Below are 22804 nucleotides of genomic sequence, written 5' to 3'. Positions count from 1 at the left end.
ATGTCTACCACTACCACAGCAACAGCTGGTTCCACGAATGCGCCAAGTGGTATGATCTCAACCGTCGCTTCATTGTCTCCTCCATAGACAGCGGAAGACAACGCGGTTTGTGCCCAATCATCACAAGCCGTATGATCAAATCCCCCGACTCTTCTCGGCCCTCTAGAAGTTCGGCAAACCTGCACAGACCACCCCACCGTTTCAACCCGAACCCAAATGCGAGCCCAAACCCGCAACTGGCAAACCCTTCAATCGACTCCTTGTTCGATCAGGCCACTCTGATCTGCAAGAGCATCGCGAGGAAGGTGTTCCTGCACGAATCATATCAGGAATACAATTTCTGTACGAAACTATGCCACATCAATTCGAAACCATGAGTTTTGCTGCAACCACCAAACTCCTCTTCAAAGTCCTCTGCTATGGCGATTATATCATTGAGGTCGGAGGTGGAGGGCCAAAGGTTCGACTCGGCAACCACAAAACTGACCAATCCCGACGCCCCCTGCCTCTCCGAGCTCGTCCACCACTTCCTCCAAGACGACGAGTCGTCCGCCGCTGGTTTTCCCGATAACGAGTCTGACTCGGACCAAGTCGACTCGGCCTCCGACGCGGACGCAATCAACTCCATCCTTAGGTCAGTGGCATCTTCTGAAGCGTAAGATTAGAGAACAAGGATGTGATCGACTCTATCCTTAGGTCCGTGGCACCTTCACGTTCGGGAAGAAGGACACGTCGACGGATCTGTACTCGATCTGTTCAGTCAAACAGAACAAGATTAGGAGCCATGCAATCGGGAATCAGGAAGTTGCTAGTGGAATCGATGACGGACTTCGTTTCGAACATGGTGGACAAGTCAGCGTACGCGCTGAGCGTCCCCGTATTGGTATTGGAGGCCTGCACGGCGTTGGTAGAGGAAGGCAGAATTCCGGTGCAGGTGGAGATCATAGAGGCGGGGTCGCAGCGGCAGAAGGAGATATCAGTTGCGATATATTGTTGCAGATTTGTGAGAATAGTGCTCCCAAAATTTACTGGCACGTAACCTTCGATTTTGTTAAAACCCAAATCAAGGGCGACGAGCTCTCCACCGCCATTGCGCTCCGGGATCTCGACACCTGTCAGGTTGTTATTCACCAAGTCAACTTGCTGGATAGACGGGAGGAGAAAGAACTAGAGCATCTGAAGTCTGAACTCTCTCTCTCCCTCCGCTGTCAACTCTCTTAGTCTCGCAGTCAACTCGGACAAGGGAAACAGCTAAGAAGCTTGTGGGCATTTCATTGCATCCATAACTAGCAAGAATGATGATGTTGAAAATAGAGCAAGCTTGTGCGAATACTATTGTTTTATGCGCTGGATCCCATTGTTTTTTATGAAGGAGAGAAACCGCCTGGTAGAGAGATTCTAGAAACATCTGCAAGAAATCTCCTTCTCAGTGATGGGACTAAAGTTGCTGTCAAGAACAAAGAAGGAGTGGAGACAGCGCAGGAGCCAGCATTACACACCACTTGGCCTTACGGATCAAGGACAGAGAATGAGTGGAGAGATAAAGAATAGCAAATGGTCATTGAGGTGGGGTTTCTGAAGACAAAGACATGGAGTGGGAGGCCACGTTCTTTACGTTATTTACATTTTTTACAGCTGGAGTACACCAGCTTGTGTTCAAACAGCAGAAACCAGGCTGAAAGAGAAAGGCAGTGGCGGACAAAGCAAAAAGAAAAGAGAAAGAAAAGGGAAAGTAAAAACAAAAGCAAGTGAGTGTGTCTGGAGGTGGAGAGATCAAAGAAAGGAACAGAAAAGAAAAAGATCATGTTGTTGGGAGAATATTTCGGAAAGCAGAAAAGGAGAAAGCAAAAGGAAAAGCAGAAAATGAAAAGAGAAAAGAAGAAAAGCAAAAGATCTTCCTATTATTATGATTCCTTATGTCTGCCAGATAAAGAACCAAAGATAGTGCAGCAGAAAAACACTGCAAAAGCATGGAATAAGCACCCCACCAGAATGATGTAATTTATTTTCCTTATCTTTCGGACACATCTGTATAAACCCCATCAGAGGGTAAAAAAAAAAAATAAAAAAAAAAAAAAGGAAGAACAACGACAAGCCCAAAGTAAATGGGCTGGAATGTTGTGTAGAGGGCGAAAACCCATAAGCCCAAAATAGCTCCAACCAGACGATCAAAAGTACGCCCAGTACTCCAAATTATACATGAGCACTACTCATGTCATTCATACATAAACATTCATGAGCATCACTCATGACAATCATACATAAACATTCATGACCATCATTCATGACAACATTCATGAGCATCACTCATGTTAACATTCATGAGCATCACTCATGACAACATCCATGAGCATCACTCATGTCAATCAACATAAACATTCATGAGCATCACTCATGTCAAACAGCTTCAAAAGATTCATTTACAGAGCCCTAGCTTCAAAAGCTTCATTTACAAAAGCTCTAGCTTTAAAAGCTTCATTTACAGAGCTCTAGCTTCAAAGACTTCATTTACAGAGCTTTAGCTTCAAAGACTTCATTTACAGAGCTCTAGATTTAAAAGCTTCATTTACAAAAGCTCCAGTTTCGAAAGCTTCATTTACAGAGCTCTAGCTTCAAAGCTTCACTTGCAAAGCTTCACTTACAAAGCTTCAGTGCAGGGTATACAAATACCACATCCGAACAACCGCCACTTCGGCCCATACATGGATTCAATTTGAAGTCTCCAGCCAACAGACTCTATTGACCGAAGACTTGGGGGACTACATTATGTACCATATATTAGGCCTCAACTGGGCCTCATAAAAAATACTTGGGGGACTCTAGCCCATCACTTATGTATTGAGGAGTGAGCCCTTATTCTATAAAAGGGACTCCCTCACCTTCATTAGAGAGAAACGCCGCCAGCTGAGCAACCGCCTCGCCGCGAGCATCAACTCTAGCCCATCATTTATGTATTGAGGAACGAGCCCTTATTCTATAAAAGGGACTCCCTCACCTTCAAACGCCACAAGCCGAGCCAACCAAGGCAACACAAGCTACAAGCAGAGCGGCCTCGCAACATGTGCTACTTCTAGTTGAGCATCATTTCAGATTGGGCACCGCCTCATATCAAGCATTAGTTCTAGACGACATCTAGTTACTTCGGCCCACACATGGACTGAATTTCAAGTCTCCAGCCAAAAGACTCTCTTGACTGAAGACTTGGGGGACTACTGTTTATACCATATTTAGGGCCTCGTATTTAGATCTCGTACAAATACTCAGGGGACTTAAATGTAATTATGGGATAAAGGAATGGGCAAATATGTAATAGAGGATGAGCCCCTTATTCTATAAAAGGGGACTCCTACCCTCATTCTAGGGGGAGCCTCACTCTCATCCTCAGAGGCCAATTCCTAGGTCTCTCCTCATCCCTCTCAAAGCTTCCTCACATCCCCTAAGCTCTAAGCTCTCTCTTCCTCTTCAACAGAGAAATACAATACAATCAGTGTGGACGTAGCCCAAACCTTGGGGTGAACCACGATAACTCTTGTGTCAATTACATTTTATGCAGATTCACGGTCGGATTTACGTTGTTCCAAGACCTCCGGTTTTGTGCATCAACACATATAAAAAACAACAAAATTTAGGCTTCAATTTGATTCCACGGTCATCTGGCATTATCGCGAAACATTTGCACTTAATTATCCCATTTTTATAAGAGAAGATCTTAATGTATGACTGTGAGCACGAACTATTATAATTCCAACTTTTATTAGAGAAAGTCATAAATAGGCCATCTTGCGACTCACCTCTTCCCTCCCCTTGTTATTAAACTAATTGTTTCTACTCCAATCGTCAGCCCCTTGTTGTGGCTTACGATCAGCGACCACATTTTTTCTTCCTTTTTTACCCCTTTTTGTTCAAGCTTTGCGTGCCACTTTTCTCATCCCTTTACCCACTATTTTGTGAGCAACCCTTCACGCTTTTCATGAAAATTCATTCCTGAATGAATCTCTACACTCATGTTTGCAATTAAATCCGGATGTTTAGGGTTGGTTTTGTGGTTGTGGTGGGTCGAAACTGCTTTCTATATATGGTTTTCATGGCGGTTGTGTGCTATTCGACCGTTCAACGACTAAGCTGCCTTTTATGCTAAGATCTGAACTGGGTCATGACTGTTGCAGATCCATCTTAATTCAACGATCGAGTAGATCCATGTCAGACTGTTGACCCTAAAAACTACCAAGCCTACGTGGCGCGTATCCCGAATAACTAATGAGCTAACTACGTCATTCGGTTGATGCGGGGCGTGCCAACTCGTCGGTCGAGCTCGGCCGATGAGTAAAATGTGTTGATGTTGCGTTGAGTGCGCGGCTGACTTCTCGATCTTGCGACTGCGGCCGAGGAAGGAACACGTCTCGACCTTTGGGTTCTAGAGCCTGAAGACAAGGCTGCTAATTTTACGAAGTTCACAAACCGTCGACGCTAGATTCGGCCATAGTGATTAAATTTGTAAGGGTATAAGCACGCCGAATCGACACCAGAGTATAGGGATACAGATACTCAAAACAGATATATGTTTTGATGGTAAATGTGGTTCGGCCGTCAGAATGTCGAACTCTAAAGCTTACTTGTGAGTATCCAATCATAAAACAACTCGGCGTTTAATGTGCAGTAAACTGTAACACCTTACCTTGCCGAAAAGGCTAATGAGATGACATCTGCCAATAAAGACCCGAAAGTCTTTCTCGATCGACACTTGGATAAATAACCAGTCAGCCTCGACGCAGTGTTGTTTATCCAAACTGAAAGTGTTCTGTGGTCGGCTGGTTCTACGGCGATAGTGCTGTTTATCCAAACTGAAGATGTGTTGGCGGAAAAAGAAAATAAAAATCTCAAGGTTGTTGAGAGAGTTTGTGCAGGGCAATTTATGTGTTGAATTGGAGAGAGCTTGAATGATGCACTCCTCCCTCAATTTATAGTAACAAACCTACTTCTGATCGAATCAAAACTATATTTGGATTAAGACTCCTTACCCCGATCCAATCTTATCTCGGCAAGTCCTACTCCTATTAGGACTTTGAACTCCACCCTTTATCAGGCCGCATTCATTCCCAAGTTTCAGCATCCTCATCCTGCCGAGATTCCTTCTTGTATTAGGATTCAACTACCCCATCTGTCCGTCTCGCAATGGGACTTACCCACTTCCTCTTTATCTGGAGTATTCCACTTCCTGATAGGAAACGGGCGGCCTTGGCTATGCGGCCCATGAACCAAATGACCCCCAGCGACCCCTGAGCAAGGCTTCCGGGCCGAGAACAATTCTGAACTCAGCCCAAACCAGTATTTTGGGCCAAAACAGAGTCCCAAAGCTTGAAATATAGTTTGCATCTCATCTATCTTGTACAAGAAAGTATCAAGATAATTCACCATCAAAAGATAATATCATGATTAAAACCACAATATATCCTTCAATAATAATTATCTTAACTATTCTGCCATCCAACGGTTGAGAGCTATGTTCATCAACGGCCTTAATTGCACGAGCCGATAGTGTAAAATCAGGTCCAAACACAAACCTATGACCAATATTGTAGCTAGATAGCCTTCCATAGCCATATTTGTTACATATAACCCTTGTTTGGGTCATGACTATTGCAGATTTATCTTGATACAGATGGTCAGTACGAGCGTGTCCTTTTTTGCTAAAGAGACAAGACGAAGGTGGTTTCCTTCTCAGCTTAGTTGTAATTTGTGTTTGTTTGTGCCGCCTAACGGTGTGTGTGGCACTGATTCTTGTGTGCTCCTCATTTTTAGATATGTCACCGCTAATCTATTGTGGCAGAAATGCATCGATGGTTCTTATGTTCTTGTGTGTTTGTTGTGGTGCCATGTAGGGGATTTAATATGTTTGCTCGTTGAGTGACTACTATCTCCAGACAAAAATTAGGTCACTGGAGGAGATGCACCTAGTTGGTACCATTCATGTAATCATGTTGTAATCGTGTTTTCCTATTAATGAATTGTTGTTGTTGCTTCGGTTCGAAAATAAAGAAAAAGAAAAGGTCACAACATAAGACAGTAAACACGAAAAATCATATACCTCCCTAAAATTAATACATCCAAAGGGGTAATACAAATTGCCTAGCTAGCTAGGTTTAGAGAAATGATTAATTTATGAAAATAGCACTACTATTTTCACAAATTGAAGCACACAAAAAAGCCAGGAATACGTACATTGTATTTGTCATAGCTCCTTTTTAGAAATGCATTTAATTTTGTCTCCTCTTTGAGGATATGCACCATGACTCTTACTTTCCATGCAAATCCGTAGGCATTAAGTTGTCTCTCCTCTTTTGATTTCGGATTTACAATTTTTAGTTACTTATTTACCATATATATATACTCAAAACGCATAGATTTGATATTATCAAAACATAATGGTCTCTACTCTTTTGACATTTTTTGTTGGTACAATTTGTATTCTGTGTTATAAATTCATGAAATTACCATTGTACTCCCAACGCGAAGAATGCATCCCAGCCTCTCTATATAACCCAATAAGGCGAAAACTATGACCAGCAAATAAAAAAAAAAGGACCAATATTCAAGTCATTTACCTTGTGTGCGTCGCTGAACTCTCATCATTTATATAATTAAGTTTTGAACTTAATTATTTTATTTTTCTTTAACCATATCGCTCAAAATTTCAGTTCAATCAATCAACAAATGGATTCCGTCTATCCTTTTATCTGCAATGGTCATAATCTTTGCCACTTCTGCGCCTCCACTCCATACCTTCTGGCCATGAATCTTCCTCCACACTGCCATCACCACCATCATAGGCTACTAACTATGATTGCTTCCGGTGGCCAGCTCAGTGTAGGGCAAAGGTTTCCTGAACCAACAGGCCCCTCAATGCCAAGGGTCAGGACGCCAATCATTCATCCAGTGGTGGCAGTCCCATCATCACCACCACCGCCATTAAGCCATCTTCCTTTTGCGCATGTTGTACATGCGATTGCAAGACCTCGACTCATGACTCCAACTGCAAATGCCCAACCTTCTCTAGGTTTTCAAAACCCTAATCATTCCCACCCCCACCCACCACAGCTTCGAAACCCTGTTCCATTTAATGTTGATGCCGTAGCTCCACCTAGTTCTGGCGGAGGGAATGGTGACGATGAGGTTGTTGAGGTGATTAACATTGAGGACTGACATGAAGTTGAAGATGGAAGAGCATAGATCGAGTGAAAGTCGGATGAAGTACTAAATGGGTTTTTTTTTTTTTTACTTTTTTTTTTTGGTGAACAATGGGTCTTTTTATTTTATTTTAAAGTTTATGTTATATTGAATTAGAGTTGAAATATCTAGTGGACCATCTAGTTTTTAATTTGTAATTGCTTATGTTTTGGTTTATGGATGAGATTAAGTGTGGTTTATGATGCCTTTGAGGATTTTATTCTATTTTATGTTTTAAAATGTTATAATAAAATTGGCGTGCGATATTGGCGGTTGTATTAAAGTTATTACATTGGCGGCAATACAAACGTTATATTTAAATTGTTAGTTATACAAACCGTTATGTAGATACAAATTGGGTTATAATAAATTGGCGCGCAACATTATAGTTATATCGAAAGTTCGTTGCAATATACAACATATACATTTTATGTATAATTTAAATTTCCAGTAATGTGAACCCATATATTTAAGAAGAAATCACACATAAAGCCAAATAATAAGACTACATTTTGGAGAGAGACAAATTTTTTTATTTACTTCATAGAGGGGACAAAATTTATCTATGAGGCAGGTGAATCGTGATTGTTATTTAATTGCCTTTGCATTTACAGTTTTACCTCTCTATGTTTAAAGATGAGTTTCTATTTACTTATTTCTCTCTCTGTTCTTTTCGAGTAAATTGGATTTACGCTTTATGAAATATCATGCTTTATTTAAGATATGATGTTTGAGATATTGAGCTCCGATTGAGATATATATATTTTGGAAATATTATGTTCATGTTTTTATGTGCTTACTTAGTGGTTATTCATATAATCTGCCTACGGACAAATGATATCATTATATGGCTTTGGTTGGGTGATGTAGGGCCTACGGGCGAATGATACTGTCTTCAGGCGAATGAAGATTTATTTTTGCCTACGGGCGAATGATATCATTATATGGCTTCAGTTGGGTGATGTAGAGCTTACGAGTGAATGATACTGCCTTTGGGCGAATGAAGATTTATTTATGTCTTGTGATACTGCTACTAAGCATATTATATATGATATATGCTTTATGAAAGGTTTTATGGCATGCCAGGGTTTTTGGAAAACTTATTACTTATTATGCTATATGAGTTTTCTAAACTGGGGTTAGTACGTTGAAGAATAACAATTTTAGTATTACTTATATATAAACTTGGTCCACTCATGTTTTGTTTTGTGTCCCCTTAGGACTTAGAATCGAGGCGTACAATCCCAACATCAAGGCACTCCCGCATCAGTATCTTCGAGTCCTCTTGGTGTATGACCCTTTCCTTTGTTTGTATATTTGTATACAATTCCTTCTTAAATGTTCTGGATTAGTTGTATGCTCTGAACACGTTCCACTATTGCATATTCGTTATAGTTAAATTTACAAGTTTTATTGATGTTTGTTCTTTCTTCATAGTTCGTGTGCATGTTAGTATGGCTTCGTTACCTTTGGGTGTCAGCCAGTACGTGCCTACCCTGGTGTTCGGAGGATATCAGGGTCGGACGTGTCACCGTTGAATACAATTTTTTGCATCCAACATGCCAAGTTGTGCCAGGTGGACTCAACCTTTTTCAATTTTTTTTCTTTTTATTTTTTCTGATTAAAAGTCAGATAAATATGGACCGTCGAATCTAAGAAATCCAACGGCCCACATAAAAAGAAACTGAGTAGGCCTGTAGCGCACGTCCCACCGACACATTTTGGTTGGTCACTCTCCCCCACTCATGCGTGGAGGCTACACGCCTTGCGTAAAAAAAAAAAATGTGGCCAACGTTAGCTTGAAGTCAAATTCACTCAATCGATCATACGAGCAAGAATGGCCCGATTACTTAGTCTGGGGGGTTGGGCCCACTAAATAGCCCCATTGATTTTTTTTTTGGGGGGGGGGGGGGGGGAGGGGGTTGGAGCACTTTTTGTTGGTGTAAGTGGATTGAACCACCCCATTGCAAGGGGGATTGCAAGGCTTGGAGTTTCTCTTAATGACCTTTTACTATAAAAAAAATTGGCTCATATAATTGGCAATGCAAACTGTAATATATATTGAAGTTTAAGTATAACAGTAAGTTTCACTCCCCTCTAAACTCAATTTTTTTGCCACTTAGTATTATGGTCTAGTGATATTTCTTTTCACTTGTAAGTGAGAGGTCTTAAATTTGATTCTCGTCAAAGACGAATTTGAACTACATTACTGCTAGTCCATTGTGAGGCTAAGCCCATCCTCTCTCCCTTAATGTAGATAATATCGTTTGTTAAAAAAATAAAAATAAAAATAAAAACCCTCAATTTTTCTTACTTTCTACCGTCATTTTTTTTTTTACTTGATTAAAATTTAAAACCCGATAACTAGAATGCGACTTTATATAAGTATATACACAGTTGGGATCCAAGTAAATAAATTTATTAATCAAGCAACATTCTTTATAACAATTGGATGTAGTTTTATCCATTTGTGGTATATAATTTATGATAAATTAGGTTCTCATCCTTCATTTTCATTTCTCATTAATTGAAAAAGTATTATTATTATTTTTTTCATTTTGATCAATTTTTTTTTTACTTTTATTCATGTCATTATGTAACATCCCACATCGCCCAAGGGAGTGATATTTAAATGTATATTCACGTCCCTACCTAGCACGAGGCCTTTTGGGAGCTCACTGGGTTCGGGTTCCGTAGGAACTCCGAAGTTAAGCAAGAATGAGGCCAAAACACTCCTAGGATGGGTGACCCACTGGGAAGTTGCTCGTGAGTTCCCAAAAACAAAACCGTGAGGGAATGGTAAGCCCAAAGCAGACAATATTGTGCTACGGTGGTGGAGCGGGTCCAGGAAGTGGTCCACCCCGGGCCGGGATGTGACAATTATTTGAATATTAAATTATTTACATATCTTTATTTGTCAATTTTAAAAATAAAACACTTATTAACATTTTCAAATATATCTTTTTAGCATTTTTTATATTTCTATTGTTGATGCACAAAACCGAAGGTCTTGGAACAACGTAAATCCGACCGTGAATCTCCATGAAATGTAAATAACATAAGATATATCGTGGTTCACCCCAAGGTTTGTACTACGTCCACACTGATTATATTTCTCTGAGAGTATTTGTGAGGGAGAGAGAGAGAGAGCTCTAAGAGTGAGAGCTTTGAGAGGGGGTGAGAGGGAGAGCTTAAGGCCTATGAATTGGCCTCCGAGGGTGAGAATGAGGCTCTCCCCAATTGTGAGGGTGAGGGGTCATTTTATAAAATAAGGACTCCTCACTTATTACATATTTGCCTCTTCCCTTATTACTGTAAACACGAAATTTTCCTGAAACAAACAAGACAAGAACACGTGCACAAAATAATATTTGTATTTAATGATTTTGGGTTACAATCTCTCTCAAATTTGATCATCTGATTCGATCTCCGTAAGGTGTGTAATTGTCGATGTTGTTGATCCAAATGGCCGTTGGGGCTTGATCGTAGGATGGACGAATGATGAACGATGAACGCTTTCTTCAAGGGCTTTTGGGGCTTGATCTTGAAGAACTGTTGATGAACGGATCTTCAAGGGCTTTTGGGGCTTGATCTTAACGAACAGTTGATGAATGGATCTTCAAGGGCTTTTGGGCTTGATCTTGAAGAACAGTGATGAACGGATCTTCAAGGGATTTTGGGCTTGATCTTGAAGGACGGTTGGATGTGTGAATTTGTCGACGTTGTTGATCCAAAGGGCCGTTGGGGCTTGATCTTAGGGTGAACGGATGATGAACGATGAACACTTTCTTCAAGGGCCGTCGGGGCTTAATCTTGAATTGGTGGAAGTTCTTCAAGGGGCCGTCGAGGCTTGAGCTTGAATGCGGATTTGGCGAAGAACGAAAAGAGTTTTCTCGATCCTTCGGAATTTGCTTGAGAGCTTTAGAGTTTCAAAACTTCAAGGTTTTGGTGTCATATCAATTAGTGAAATGAAATGAATGAAATTGGCTTCTATTTATAGAATTTTCCAAGGCCTAATTTTGAATATAATATTCCAGATGAAATAAGTCGTTTCTGCCAGGTGTTGACACGTGTCCTGTTTGATGACTTTTCTGACTCATTTCAATTTTTCGTCGAGTCACACGCTACGTGTAAAATTTATGTAATACATGAGCGTTGAAACTTTGATTTATCGGTCAACATTTATTTACCAAAATTTCGATGTCTACAATTACATAATTACATTTGAGTCCCCTGATTATTTATACGAGATCTAAATACGGAGGCCCTAAGTATGGTATAAACATCTATTTTTAATTTATACCTATTTTATAAGTTTGTACCAATTTTCTTTTTAATTTTATTTGTACCTTGATTTTATTTTAATATACCATATTTTTTTTAATTTAATTTGTACCTATATTTTTTTGGTGAATGTAGCATGCTAATTACATGTATTTTATTTTATGTTTTAAAATATATCAATAGTTTTTTAAATATATTAATGATTACGTGGGTGCATTTTTTTTTTTTTGCTAGAACTATGTGAAGAATAATATTACTCTATTATTGATTTTTAAGTAATTATTATATTGTAAAAGTATTATTTGAATGTGTTTAAATTTCACATTTTTGGGATATTGAATGCATAAGTGTAAGAGTTAAATCCCTTAAATGATGGTAGGGACCTTGATCAAATTATTTAAACAAATAAGGCATCATTCTAACAATTAAGTTGACTAGGTACGAGAACCAAAATGACCATATAATTTATTGCAAAGTTGACTTTTTAGTCATTAGAGGTGTTAAATTTCAAACAGATCGGTGATGGTGGCATCGCAACTCTGTCTGTGCAATTTTGCTTCAAAAGCTGTTGAGTTCATGATCGGACTTCTGAGGTATTCATATTCTAATTTGTTTTACTCCGGCCTTGAAAAATCATGATCCCACAATTAACATGAGACAACCAGTGATGCCTTATGTCCAAGAACTAGTTGCATCCATAACTCAGAAGTGTGATACGTTTGTGTTGACCCTAAAAACTACTTAGCTTACGTCGCGTGTAGGCCAAATAGCTAATAAGCTAACTACGTCATTCGGTTAAATGCAGGGTGTGCCAACTCGTCGGCCGAGCTAGGCTAGGAGTGAATGAATGTTGATGTGGCGTTGGGTGCATTGATGACTTCTAAATCTTGCAACTGCAGCCGAGGAAGGAACATGCCTTGGCTTTTAGGTTCCAAAGCCTAAAGATAAGGCTGCTAGTTCTACAAAGTTCAATAAATATTCGGTTTTCAGTGTGCTGAATGTTGTAACTTGGTAACACCTCACTTCGCTGAGAAAGCTAATGAGATTACCTTTTTCAACAAGGACTTAGAAATTCCTTGTTGACCAAGACTTGGATAAATAACCAGTCGGTCTTGAAGCAGTGCTATTTATCCAAACTGAAGGTGTTCACTGGTCGGCTGCTTTTACGACTCCAGTGCTGTTTATCCAAACTGAAGATGTTGCCAGTTGCCAACACAGTACTGTTTATCCAAATTGAAGATGTGTTGGTGGAAAAAAGGTAAATAAAAACATCTCAAGGTGTTTGAGAGGTGTCACGTAAAGTAAGTGTTTGCACAAAGCCGATTTGTGTGTTGATTTGGAAGGGCTTTGAATGATGCATTCCCCTTTTTTTTGTATATATAGTAGCACTTCCCATATAGCCGAAGTAGAGTCCCACTCAACTATAATTCCTTGATCAAATCCGAATGGGGCTTCGACCAGTCCTAGTTTATGTAGGATGCTGAATCCAGCCTTGTTATCTTCTAGATTCAACCTTTGATTCTTGGCATATTTCCTTATTCGAGGCATAATTGGCCTCTGAGGACTCCTTGTTATACTAGGATTCGGCCGATCCTTTTATCCAGATAAGATTGTGTTCTAATAGGATTTAGCCGAATGTTACTGGGCTGGGCTTTTCTTGAGAATATTATGAGATTCCTGATGTCCCATACATTGGGCTGAGCCCATAATCACCCTCGGCCTAAAAATGTCATTTTGGGTCTAAACAGATTGACAATTAGGTAATTTTCTATTGGTACACTTCTATGTTTGGTCAAATATTTAGGATTGGAACTTCTTTGCAATCCTATCCCTACAACTTAAGGTATTTGTTGGACTCATTTTAATCAACAATGAACCTTCCTAATCCGTTATTAGGTCACATGCTTGATTGGCAAATGTTCTCACTTGCCCTCGTCTTCAATGACTCGATATTGGATTACTACAAATAACCAATTACGTGTTCTCACGTCAATTACTTTCCGGCCATACTCCAACAAGAGAAAGGTATACAAATGCGATTTGGGTTAATTAATAACTGATAGGCGTTCACATCTAGGTACTTTACTTTTGGTGGAGGTCTATTGTAAAAGCTAAATTTCGTAGCACGTCTTATGGGATTTGTGAATTGTTGTAGTTGAAGAATTATCATGAGATCGTGGGTTTGGACCAAAGAAAGCTACACGTATATATTGTGATAATAAGACAACTATTGAGGTTTCTCATAAACCGGAACAACATAATAGTTGAAGTAGGTGGTGCAAGTTGGATTGGAAAGTCCAATCTAAATCAAAATTTCAGTTCCGAATCCGATGATTCCACAAAATTTGGATGACAATTGGAATTTACCTATTCGGTCCATAATTTCTAAAACTTAGTACTATAGAAAAACCATTCTTATTCTTAATTTATTATGTTTTATTTTAGATATGCTTTATTTTGTATCTGTATATTTAATCATACCATTATATATTAAACATGAAGAGTATAATCAAAGTCACTATTTTACCTTTTTTCTAATATAATTTATGTTATATACATAGGTAACAACATACAAATATCTCAAAAAAATTTAGATAAATATTAAATGTTGGATACATAAAAATTTTGAAAAGTTTCAAAGTCTTACCAAATGTTGGAGATCAGAATTATGCTTCAAAAATTCCTAAATAAAACCGATTACGAAATTTTTGGAAAATTTCGATAATTCAAAATTAAAAAATTGGAACTAATATTTGATTCCGAAACATTTTTGGATAGGCATTGAAATATGCTTGTTTCTGATTCGATCTGACAAAAAATCCTCCCTAGGACGAAACATGTAGCTAGATGGATTGATTGATCATTACTGTATTAAGAGGAAGTTAGATGCAGAGACTATTACTATTCCTTTCATGTGGACTGAATATCAACTAGTTGAATATACTAATTAATTACTAAAGTTCTCTTTAGTAGTGTGTTCTCCCATGCGCTTGATAAGTTGGACATATTTAATATCTTTACTCCAATTTGAAGAGGAGTATTGCGAGTTAGGTACTTCTAATAACATGTAGATAACATTTGTAGTCTTACCTTAATTAGGTTTCCTGTTGTACTTCTAATTACTTGTATAGCAGGCTTATAAATCCCTCTATATACCTGTATTCTCTAAGAGAATACTACAATTCACAATTCTCATCAACAAAGTTACAAAGTATTAGTGTTTTTTTTCCCTCGTGTCTTTATTGTTTTCAAGACATGGGAGGGTACTGTGCTTTAAGGTGCATGAACTTGTTTTTGTTTTATTTTGGCATTTAGAGAGAATTGTATAGATGAGATTAACTTTTCTTAATTAACAATTATCAATGTTTAGAAATTCTAGTAGTTATGTTTTTTTTGTTATAGAATTCTAATAGTTATTCTTTACTCTCTTTTAGTAAATGTTAGTTCGCGATCAATTTCAGGTAATAACGACCACTACACCACAAATGGCCTCCATACATTTCTTCATTCCCATTTCTCTTATTAAGTCGTTATTATGTCGACCTTACTCTATTAGTTATTCAGTTTTATCTTCTGCATTTTAAATTAACTTTCTTTCACCCGTTTTTTCATTAATCCCATCTCTCTTTACCAAAAAAAAAGAAAAAAAGAAAACCCCGTAATAAGAAGAACTAATCATGGAAAATACTGCAAAAGCTCACCCCTCAGCTACAATGCCATTGCTCCCAATTTCAAACAACCCTTCAAACCCCATTCTATCCCATTCGATCACGTCACGCTGCGTTGCGAAATTAGTACTTGTCCACCACGCTTTATTACTTGCATTAGGTACATTCACATTGCTATGTGTGTTCATGTACACGTCCATAATTTCAGAATCCCCCAAAATCCGAATTGACTCGCTTTTCGTGTCCAAGTTTAACGTCTCAAACACATCACTTGGGTAAATTGGGATGTGGCCTTCACAATAGAGAACCCTAATCTTGTTTCGTGGGTTCGATTCAAGAGCATAGAAGCTTCAATTTCATATGAAGATAATCCCCTCTCGAAATTCCCTGTTGGTCCATTTGAATTGGGACTGAAGGAACATAAAAGGTTGCGGGTGAAGTTTTCTACAACCGTGTCACACGAAGGTCGGCCGGGTGTGAAGGAGAGGATTTTTGAAGAGATCAAAAGGCAGCATGAAGATGATGCAATGAATTTTAACATGCATTTGTTTGCATGGGCAACGTATAGTAATGGTTGGTGGGGAACACAAGATATTAGGATGGAGGCTCAGTGTTTGAATTTAAGAGTTGGCTTCTTACCTAAAGTTGGGTTTGGTAGCTGGATTAGCGGAGGGCCAATGATTTGCTCGACTGGTTCGTATGCTAGTTGATTAAATCGGAGATTTTTATTTTATTTTTTAAGTTAGTACTAGGGTGTAGTTTGAGATTGTACAATTTGATGGATGTAGAAGATTCTTGTAAATCATAAACGTATCAAAGGTGAAGGTAAACCTTCTATGATATTTACCCTGTGTATATGCCAAAGATCACATTTATTAACATGAGATAACCAATGATGTCTCAAATCTAAGGACTAGTTGCATCCACAACTTAGAAGTGTGATAAATAGATAATCTTCCATTCATACACTTCTATGGTTGGTCAATATTCAGGATTGAAACTTCTTTGCAATCCCGCCCCTACAACTTAAGGTATTCCTTGGAATCATCTTAATCACAATGAATCTTCCTAATCTGCTATTAGGTCACACGCTCGATTGATGGATGTTCTCACTTGCCCTTGTCATCGACGACTCGACATTGGGTTGCCACAAATAACAAATTATGTATTGTCACGTCAATTATTTTTCGAGCATACTCCAACAATGGAAAGGTATACAAATGCGGATTTCGCTTAATTAATTACTAATAGGCGTTTCAGATCTGGATACTTTACTTTTGGTGGAGGTCTAGTGTAAAAACTAAATTTCGTAGCACGTCCCATGGTGTTTGTGAATTGTTGTAGTTGAAGAAAGTATTGCAAGATCTTGGGTTTGGACCAAAGAAAGCTGTGAGTCTACATTGTGATAACAAAACAATTGTTGAGATTTCTCATAAACTAGTACAACATAATAGTACGAAGTAGGTGTGCAAGTTGGACCGAATATTCCAATTTGAACCGAAAATTTCTGTTCGAATTTGAAAATTTCCGATTCCAAAAAGTTTGGAAAATTTTGGATGGCAATTGAATTGTACCTATGTGGTCCAAAATTTCTCAAACTTAGTACTATAAAAAAAACCATGCATGTTCTTATTTATCATGTTTTTAGGCTTAGATATGCTTTATTTCGTATTTTTATTGTATTTAATGATACTATTATATATTAAACACAAAGAGTATAATCATACATACTATTTTATCTTGTCTAATATAACTATGTCATACACATACATAACAACATAAAAACATCGCACAAATTCAGAAAAAGATATTCAGTGGTGGATACATAAAAGTTTGAAAATCTTCAAAATCTTGCAAAATGTAAGAAATCTTATTTATGTTTCCAAAATTCTAAAAAAAAAAGAAAAATCGGATCCAACATTTCCAATGAATTTCGATAATTCAAAATTTCAAATTTTGAACTAATATTTATCCTGAATTTTTTTATGAATTGGCATTAGAGTGCTTGTTTCCGATTTGATCGGAATGAAAATCACTCTTGGTACAAAGCATGTAGATTGATCAATCGTCATTGTATTAAGAAGTTAGATGATGAGGCTATTACTATTCCTTTCGTGTGGACTAGAGATCATCTAGTTGAATATGCTTACTAAAGCTATTTTTAGTAGTGTTCACCAACTTGCTTAGTAAGTTGGGCATGTGTGATATCTTTGTTCTAATTTGATGGGAAGTTAGGTACTTCTAATAACTTGTAGAGCTTATATGTAGTCTCACCGTAATTTGGTATCCTATTTTATTTTTCTCGTGTATTTATTGTTTTCAATACATGGGAGGGTAATGTGCTTTAACGTGCATGAATTTATTTTTGTTTTATTTTAGCGTTTAGAGAAAATTATATAGTTGAGTTAATTGTTCTTAATTAAGTAATTAACAATTAACAATGTTTAGAAATTCTAGTAGTTATTTTTTTTTGTTATAATAGTTATTCGTTACTCTTTTTTAGCAAATTTCAGTTTGCAATTAACTTCAGGTAATAACGACCACACATCACAAATTGTCTCCACACATTTCTTTATTCCCATCTCAATTTAGTCGTTATTCAGGTTATGTCCACCTTACTCTAGTAGGTATTCAGTTTTATCTTCTCCCTTTTAAATTAACTTTTTTTACTCATTTGTTCACTCACATCTCTCTTTCTTACAAAAAAAAAAATTCCTAACAAGAACCAACATGGAAAATACTGCAAAAGCTGACCACTCAGCCACAATGCCATTGCTCCCAATTTCAAACAACCCTTCAAACCCCATTATATCAGATTCTATCACGTCACGTTGTGTTGCGAAATTAGTACTTGTCCACCGCGCTTTATTACTTGCATTAGGTACATTCACATTGCTATGTGTGTTCATGTACACGTCCATAATTTCAGAATCCCCCAAAATCCGAATTGACTCACTTTTCGTGTCCAAGCTTGACGTCTCAAACACATCACTTGGGGTAAATTGGGATGTAGCCTTCACAATAGAGAACCCTAATCTTGTTTCGTGGGTTCAATTTAAGAGCATAGAAGGTTCAATTTCATATGAAGATAATCCCCTCTCGAAATTCCATGTTGGTCCATTTGAATTGGGACTGAAGGAACATAAAAGGTTGCGGGTGAAGTTTTCTACAACCGTGTCACACGAAGGTCGGCCGGTGCTGTTTGAAGAGATCAAAAGGCAACAAGAAGATGGTGCTATGAATTTTAACATGCATTTGTTTGCATGGGCTACGTATGGTAATGGTTGGTGGGGAACACAAAATGTTACGATGGAGACTCAGTGTTTGAATTTAAGAGTTAGCTTCTTACCTAAAGTTGGGTTTGGTAGCTGGATTAGCGGAGGGCCAATGACTTTCTCAACTGGTTCGTATGCTAGTTGATTAAATCGGAAATTTGTTTTTTTAGTTAGTACTAGGGTATAGGTTGAGATTGTACAATCTGATGGACGTAGAATATTCTTGTAAATCATGAACGTACGTATCAATGTTGAAAATAAACCTTCTTTAATCTTAACCATGTGTATATGTTGAAAGAATCCTACAAGTGTTGAGGGAAAAAAAAAAGAATTTATTGAACATTTGTTTCTATACTTTGTACATATATAGTTAATTAGGGACTAATTTAACCAAGTTTCCCTACACAGAGAAAATAAACGTAAGATCCTTAAACAGTAGAGCTAACCAATTGATCAACTTTTAATTCTTCTTGCATTTTCATACATACAATAACTGCTGATGATTCAAAAACTCATACACAAACATCTAATAAACATACAAATTAACAAGTCATCCCAAACATAATCAAGAGGTCAAACATGCCAAAAGAAGCACCACAACTTCACAATTAAAAATTCATTAGGAATACGATACAATTAGCTACGGAAAACTCACTTCCAACCAACATGAAAGATAACACTCATGAGGACTAAACTGTGCAAGTTGTAGAACTATCTGTAAAGGCACCACAAGATAAAGACCACATCACCCTTTTAATGATCTTGTAATTCTCGAAAAGCAGTATTGCTATGAGTCACCTTCTACAAAAATTGAGTTTCCTTCTCATAGTTCTTTATCATGCGCACAAAACCATAGGAAACATAAAAACTACCACTCATAAGGTGGTTGATCAACTCTTAACATTAGAAGCTTGTATACTTTATAATTTATATATCCTTTCATTTGCATTTTATATTTACAAATACAAGCATATTTTTTTTATTTTTTTTATTTTTTAAATATAAGTAGACCCTTAATTTATACATTATTGTTTAGGCTTGAAATCCCAAATTTGGGTCGAGAAGGAGTTTAGCCTACAGACAAGACTGCGAACCTCGGCTCAATGGTGAAATATTTGGCCCAATGGCTAGATGTTGGTGACTCAACTGAGTCCTAGAGGAATTGAGATTGGTAGTGATCAGGAATGGATCACGATTCGATCGAGTCCTGGTTAGAGTAGGACTTACGATGGTTTTGATAAGCGTTGGATTGAATTGTGTAAGGGTCAAAACTTGTGGCTGGGTGAGGAATGAATTAATTAATCACGAGAAAGGACTAGGTTCAAATTCCTAGTTCGAGTAGAATGCATTGATGCTTGATAACGGTAGAATTCCGGTGGAAAAACTATTCATGGAGATAATTCCAAATGTTGTTAGATAAACCCTTGTTCGGGTCAAAGAAATTTGCTCATATAAATACAAGAAGGTTTGTAACGTGGACAAGACCTTCAACGCAACACACAAACCAACGCTCGCAAACCCTCTCATCCCTTTTGAGAGAAAAAAAAAAAAACACTAACTACTTTACTAACTACAGCCGTTGGATGACCATTGCATGGTTAAACGAGGTTTTCGAAGGTAACTAGCAAAGGTGACTGTCCGGATAGATGAGGCCAGAGTTGTAGGACCAGTTTAGCTTAAGAGTCTCGACTGTCTAGTTAGAGGGCGAGTTTTTCAAGTTTGACGGGTTAACTATCTCAAGTCTCCGTCGGTAAAGAGTCTTTGGTTCTCTTGCTAAAAAATATCACTTCATTAGCCTTCTTGGAGAAGTTGAGCGTTTTATAATTGGATATTCTCAAGTCACTTTCAGAGTTTGGCATTCAGACAGTCGAATCACTTTTACAATTAAAACACTCATTTTCTTTGAGTATCCTTGTCCCTATAGTTTGATATAGTTTGGTGGACTTATATTCTTACCAATATAATCAAGGCCACCGAATTCGGTGCATAAGATCCAGAACTTCACACTGATTTGCATAACCTTGCTTTCAAATTACAGAATCCAAGGCTGAGAATGTTACTTCCTCAGTCGAAATCGCTCGATTCAGGAATCAGAAGCGCATTACACCACATCCATCGCATTCAACACATTCGCCGGATCGAGTGCAATAGGGTATCACCAAAGGACATAGTTAGCTCCTTAGTTACTCGACCTGCATGCCACATAGGCTGTATAATTTTTAGGATAATAGTTGTACAATAACTTTCATTAAAACAAAAAAACTGCCTAGACCCATAAACGCTAGACCTTCACACTGTCCAACTATTGCCTAGTGATTTTTAAAACATTGGTTATAGCTTGTACTTCATATGCGCAGATCTTTCGTATGTAAAGTGTTTAAATTTATATCATCGTTTACAACTGATCAGGTCATGTAAAAATATATTGGTAAGATTTTATCTCATATATAATGAAGTAGGTGGATCAACAATATTTCAGCAACCTTCTACTTCGAGACATGTAGCGCAGTTAATCATTTTATTTGTTATCAAATGACTGATGTGTGGAAATTCCTCTAGTTATTTGTTACTCCCTTTTGGTAAATTTTGGTTCGAATTAATTTCAGTTTATAACGACCTCTTCTATCTAGTAGTTATTTAGTTTCCTTTTCTCCCTTATATTAACTTTCCTTCCCCGGCTCATTTCTTCATCAAATCCCATCTCTCTTTCTCTGAAAAAATCCCTAGTAACCGCCTACATTATATTACAAGCATAAACTTCTATTACCCATGGGGATTAGTAAAACAGCGCAGCGCTCAGTCACCATTCCGCTGCTGCCAGTTTCACACAGCCCTTCGAGTTCAAACCCCTACATATCGCAGCCTATTACATCGAGATGGGCATCAAAATTGGTACTTGTTCACCGTGTTTTGTTATTCGCATTAGGGATAGTCACCTTGATATGCATCGTCATGGCCACATCCCTCGTTCCACAACCCCCAAAAATCCGACTCAACTCGCTCTTCATGTCCAAACTTAACATCTCAAGAGGAATGCTAGGTGCCAACTTTGACGTAACCTTCACAATAGAGAACCCTAATCTGGTTTCATGGGTGCGCTTTAATCGCTTAGATGGTTCAATTTCGTACAAAGATAACGTCATCCTGACATACTCGTTGGAGCCATTTGTGTTGGGATTGAAGCAGCAAAGAACGATGCGCGTAAAGATATCGACAACGGGGTTAGAAGATGATGATCAACCAGTTGTGGAGGAATGGGTGTTGGACGAGGTCAAAAGGCAACGTGAAGATGGGGCTGTGGAATTAAGCATGGAAATGTTTGCTTGGGCTACGTACAAGACTGGTTGGTGGGGAACACAATTTGTTATAATGAACCCTCAATGTTTGGCTTTGAGGGTTGGTTTCTTGCCTAAAGTAGGGTTCGGAAGCTGGATTAGTGGAGGGCCTACGATGTGCTCGGTTCCCGTGCTAATTGACTAAATCAGACTTTTCTTAATCAAATAGCCTAAATAGGATTTTATTTTATTTATTTATTTTTTATTTTTTGTTTTTTCTTAAGGTGGCAAAAGCAGGCAGGCCAGATTTAGCTTTTTAATTAGAGGTTGTAATGTAATGGTTCGATGGAGAAGGATTTTGCAATTGCAAATTGTCAAGAGCAAACTGCCGTTTGACTTCCTAAATTATTATCTTAGTTGAAATTGATTTTTTGAACTTTTTTTTTTTGTAAAGAGAGCTGTTATACCCACCTCACTCCTATTTTTCCCACCCACATTTTGATGAAAAATTTATTGACACATTTAACCTTTTGTAAAATGACTTCTAAAGCCCTAATAAAAATTAATCCTAAATATTTTATAGCCAAAAGAAAAAAATTAAAGACACGAAGAGAACGCATTGGCTTTCTTTGGCAGCTTGTAAGTCTTAAACCCTTCATGAGGGAGTGGATTAAAGTGGAAAATTACCCAATTGGTTTTATTTTTAATGTTGATTACAAACCTTCTTCTTTGTTAATTACCACCAGATCTTCAAATGTACTAGTTGTTCCATTGGAGAATACGGACATCATGGATTAAAGGCCTTGTGAGGTTGGGCATTACAGATGTGCAGGACTACCAATTCCCATCTTGAACTGGAGAACACATGCAGTGGAACCTAAAACTGGCACTGAGTTTCCTATGATTTTGGACGGTATTTTGAAAGGAGAGAGTAATTCCAATTTAAGTTCAGAGGTTGGTGTTTGTACTTTTGTTCTTCTTCAGTGCAAGGCAGCCATGTTTATGTTCAGATCTTTCACAGTTTGCTATGATTTAATATCGACACTCTTTTAAAGAATCATTAGAAACATACTAGTTT

General features: G+C 37.9%; 2 protein-coding genes across 2 annotated transcripts; both read left to right on the top strand.

Annotated features, from left to right (window-relative positions):
* The first annotated feature begins 17906 nt into the window (after window positions 1-17906).
* On the top strand, window positions 17907-18596 carry LOC139191545 (uncharacterized). Its single transcript, XM_070812428.1, has one exon. The coding sequence runs from the start codon at window positions 17907-17909 to the stop codon at window positions 18594-18596; it is 690 nt and encodes a 229-aa protein (XP_070668529.1).
* Window positions 18597-21220: 2624 nt separating this feature from the next.
* LOC103454225 (uncharacterized) lies at window positions 21221-21931 on the top strand. The gene has a single exon (XM_008393817.3). The coding sequence runs from the start codon at window positions 21221-21223 to the stop codon at window positions 21929-21931; it is 711 nt and encodes a 236-aa protein (XP_008392039.3).
* Window positions 21932-22804: the final 873 nt, after the last annotated feature.

Source organism: Malus domestica, chromosome 14, assembly GCF_042453785.1.
Source record: "Malus domestica chromosome 14, GDT2T_hap1".
In the NCBI taxonomy this organism is placed as follows: domain Eukaryota; kingdom Viridiplantae; phylum Streptophyta; class Magnoliopsida; order Rosales; family Rosaceae; genus Malus; species Malus domestica.
This window is presented reverse-complemented; position numbering and strand designations above follow the sequence as displayed.

Coding starts and splice junctions, on each gene's coding strand:
- LOC103454225 (XM_008393817.3), top strand. CDS start 21,221: ATGGGGATTAGTAAAACAGCGCAGCGCTCAGTCACCATTCCGCTGCTG.
- LOC139191545 (XM_070812428.1), top strand. CDS start 17,907: ATGGAAAATACTGCAAAAGCTGACCACTCAGCCACAATGCCATTGCTC.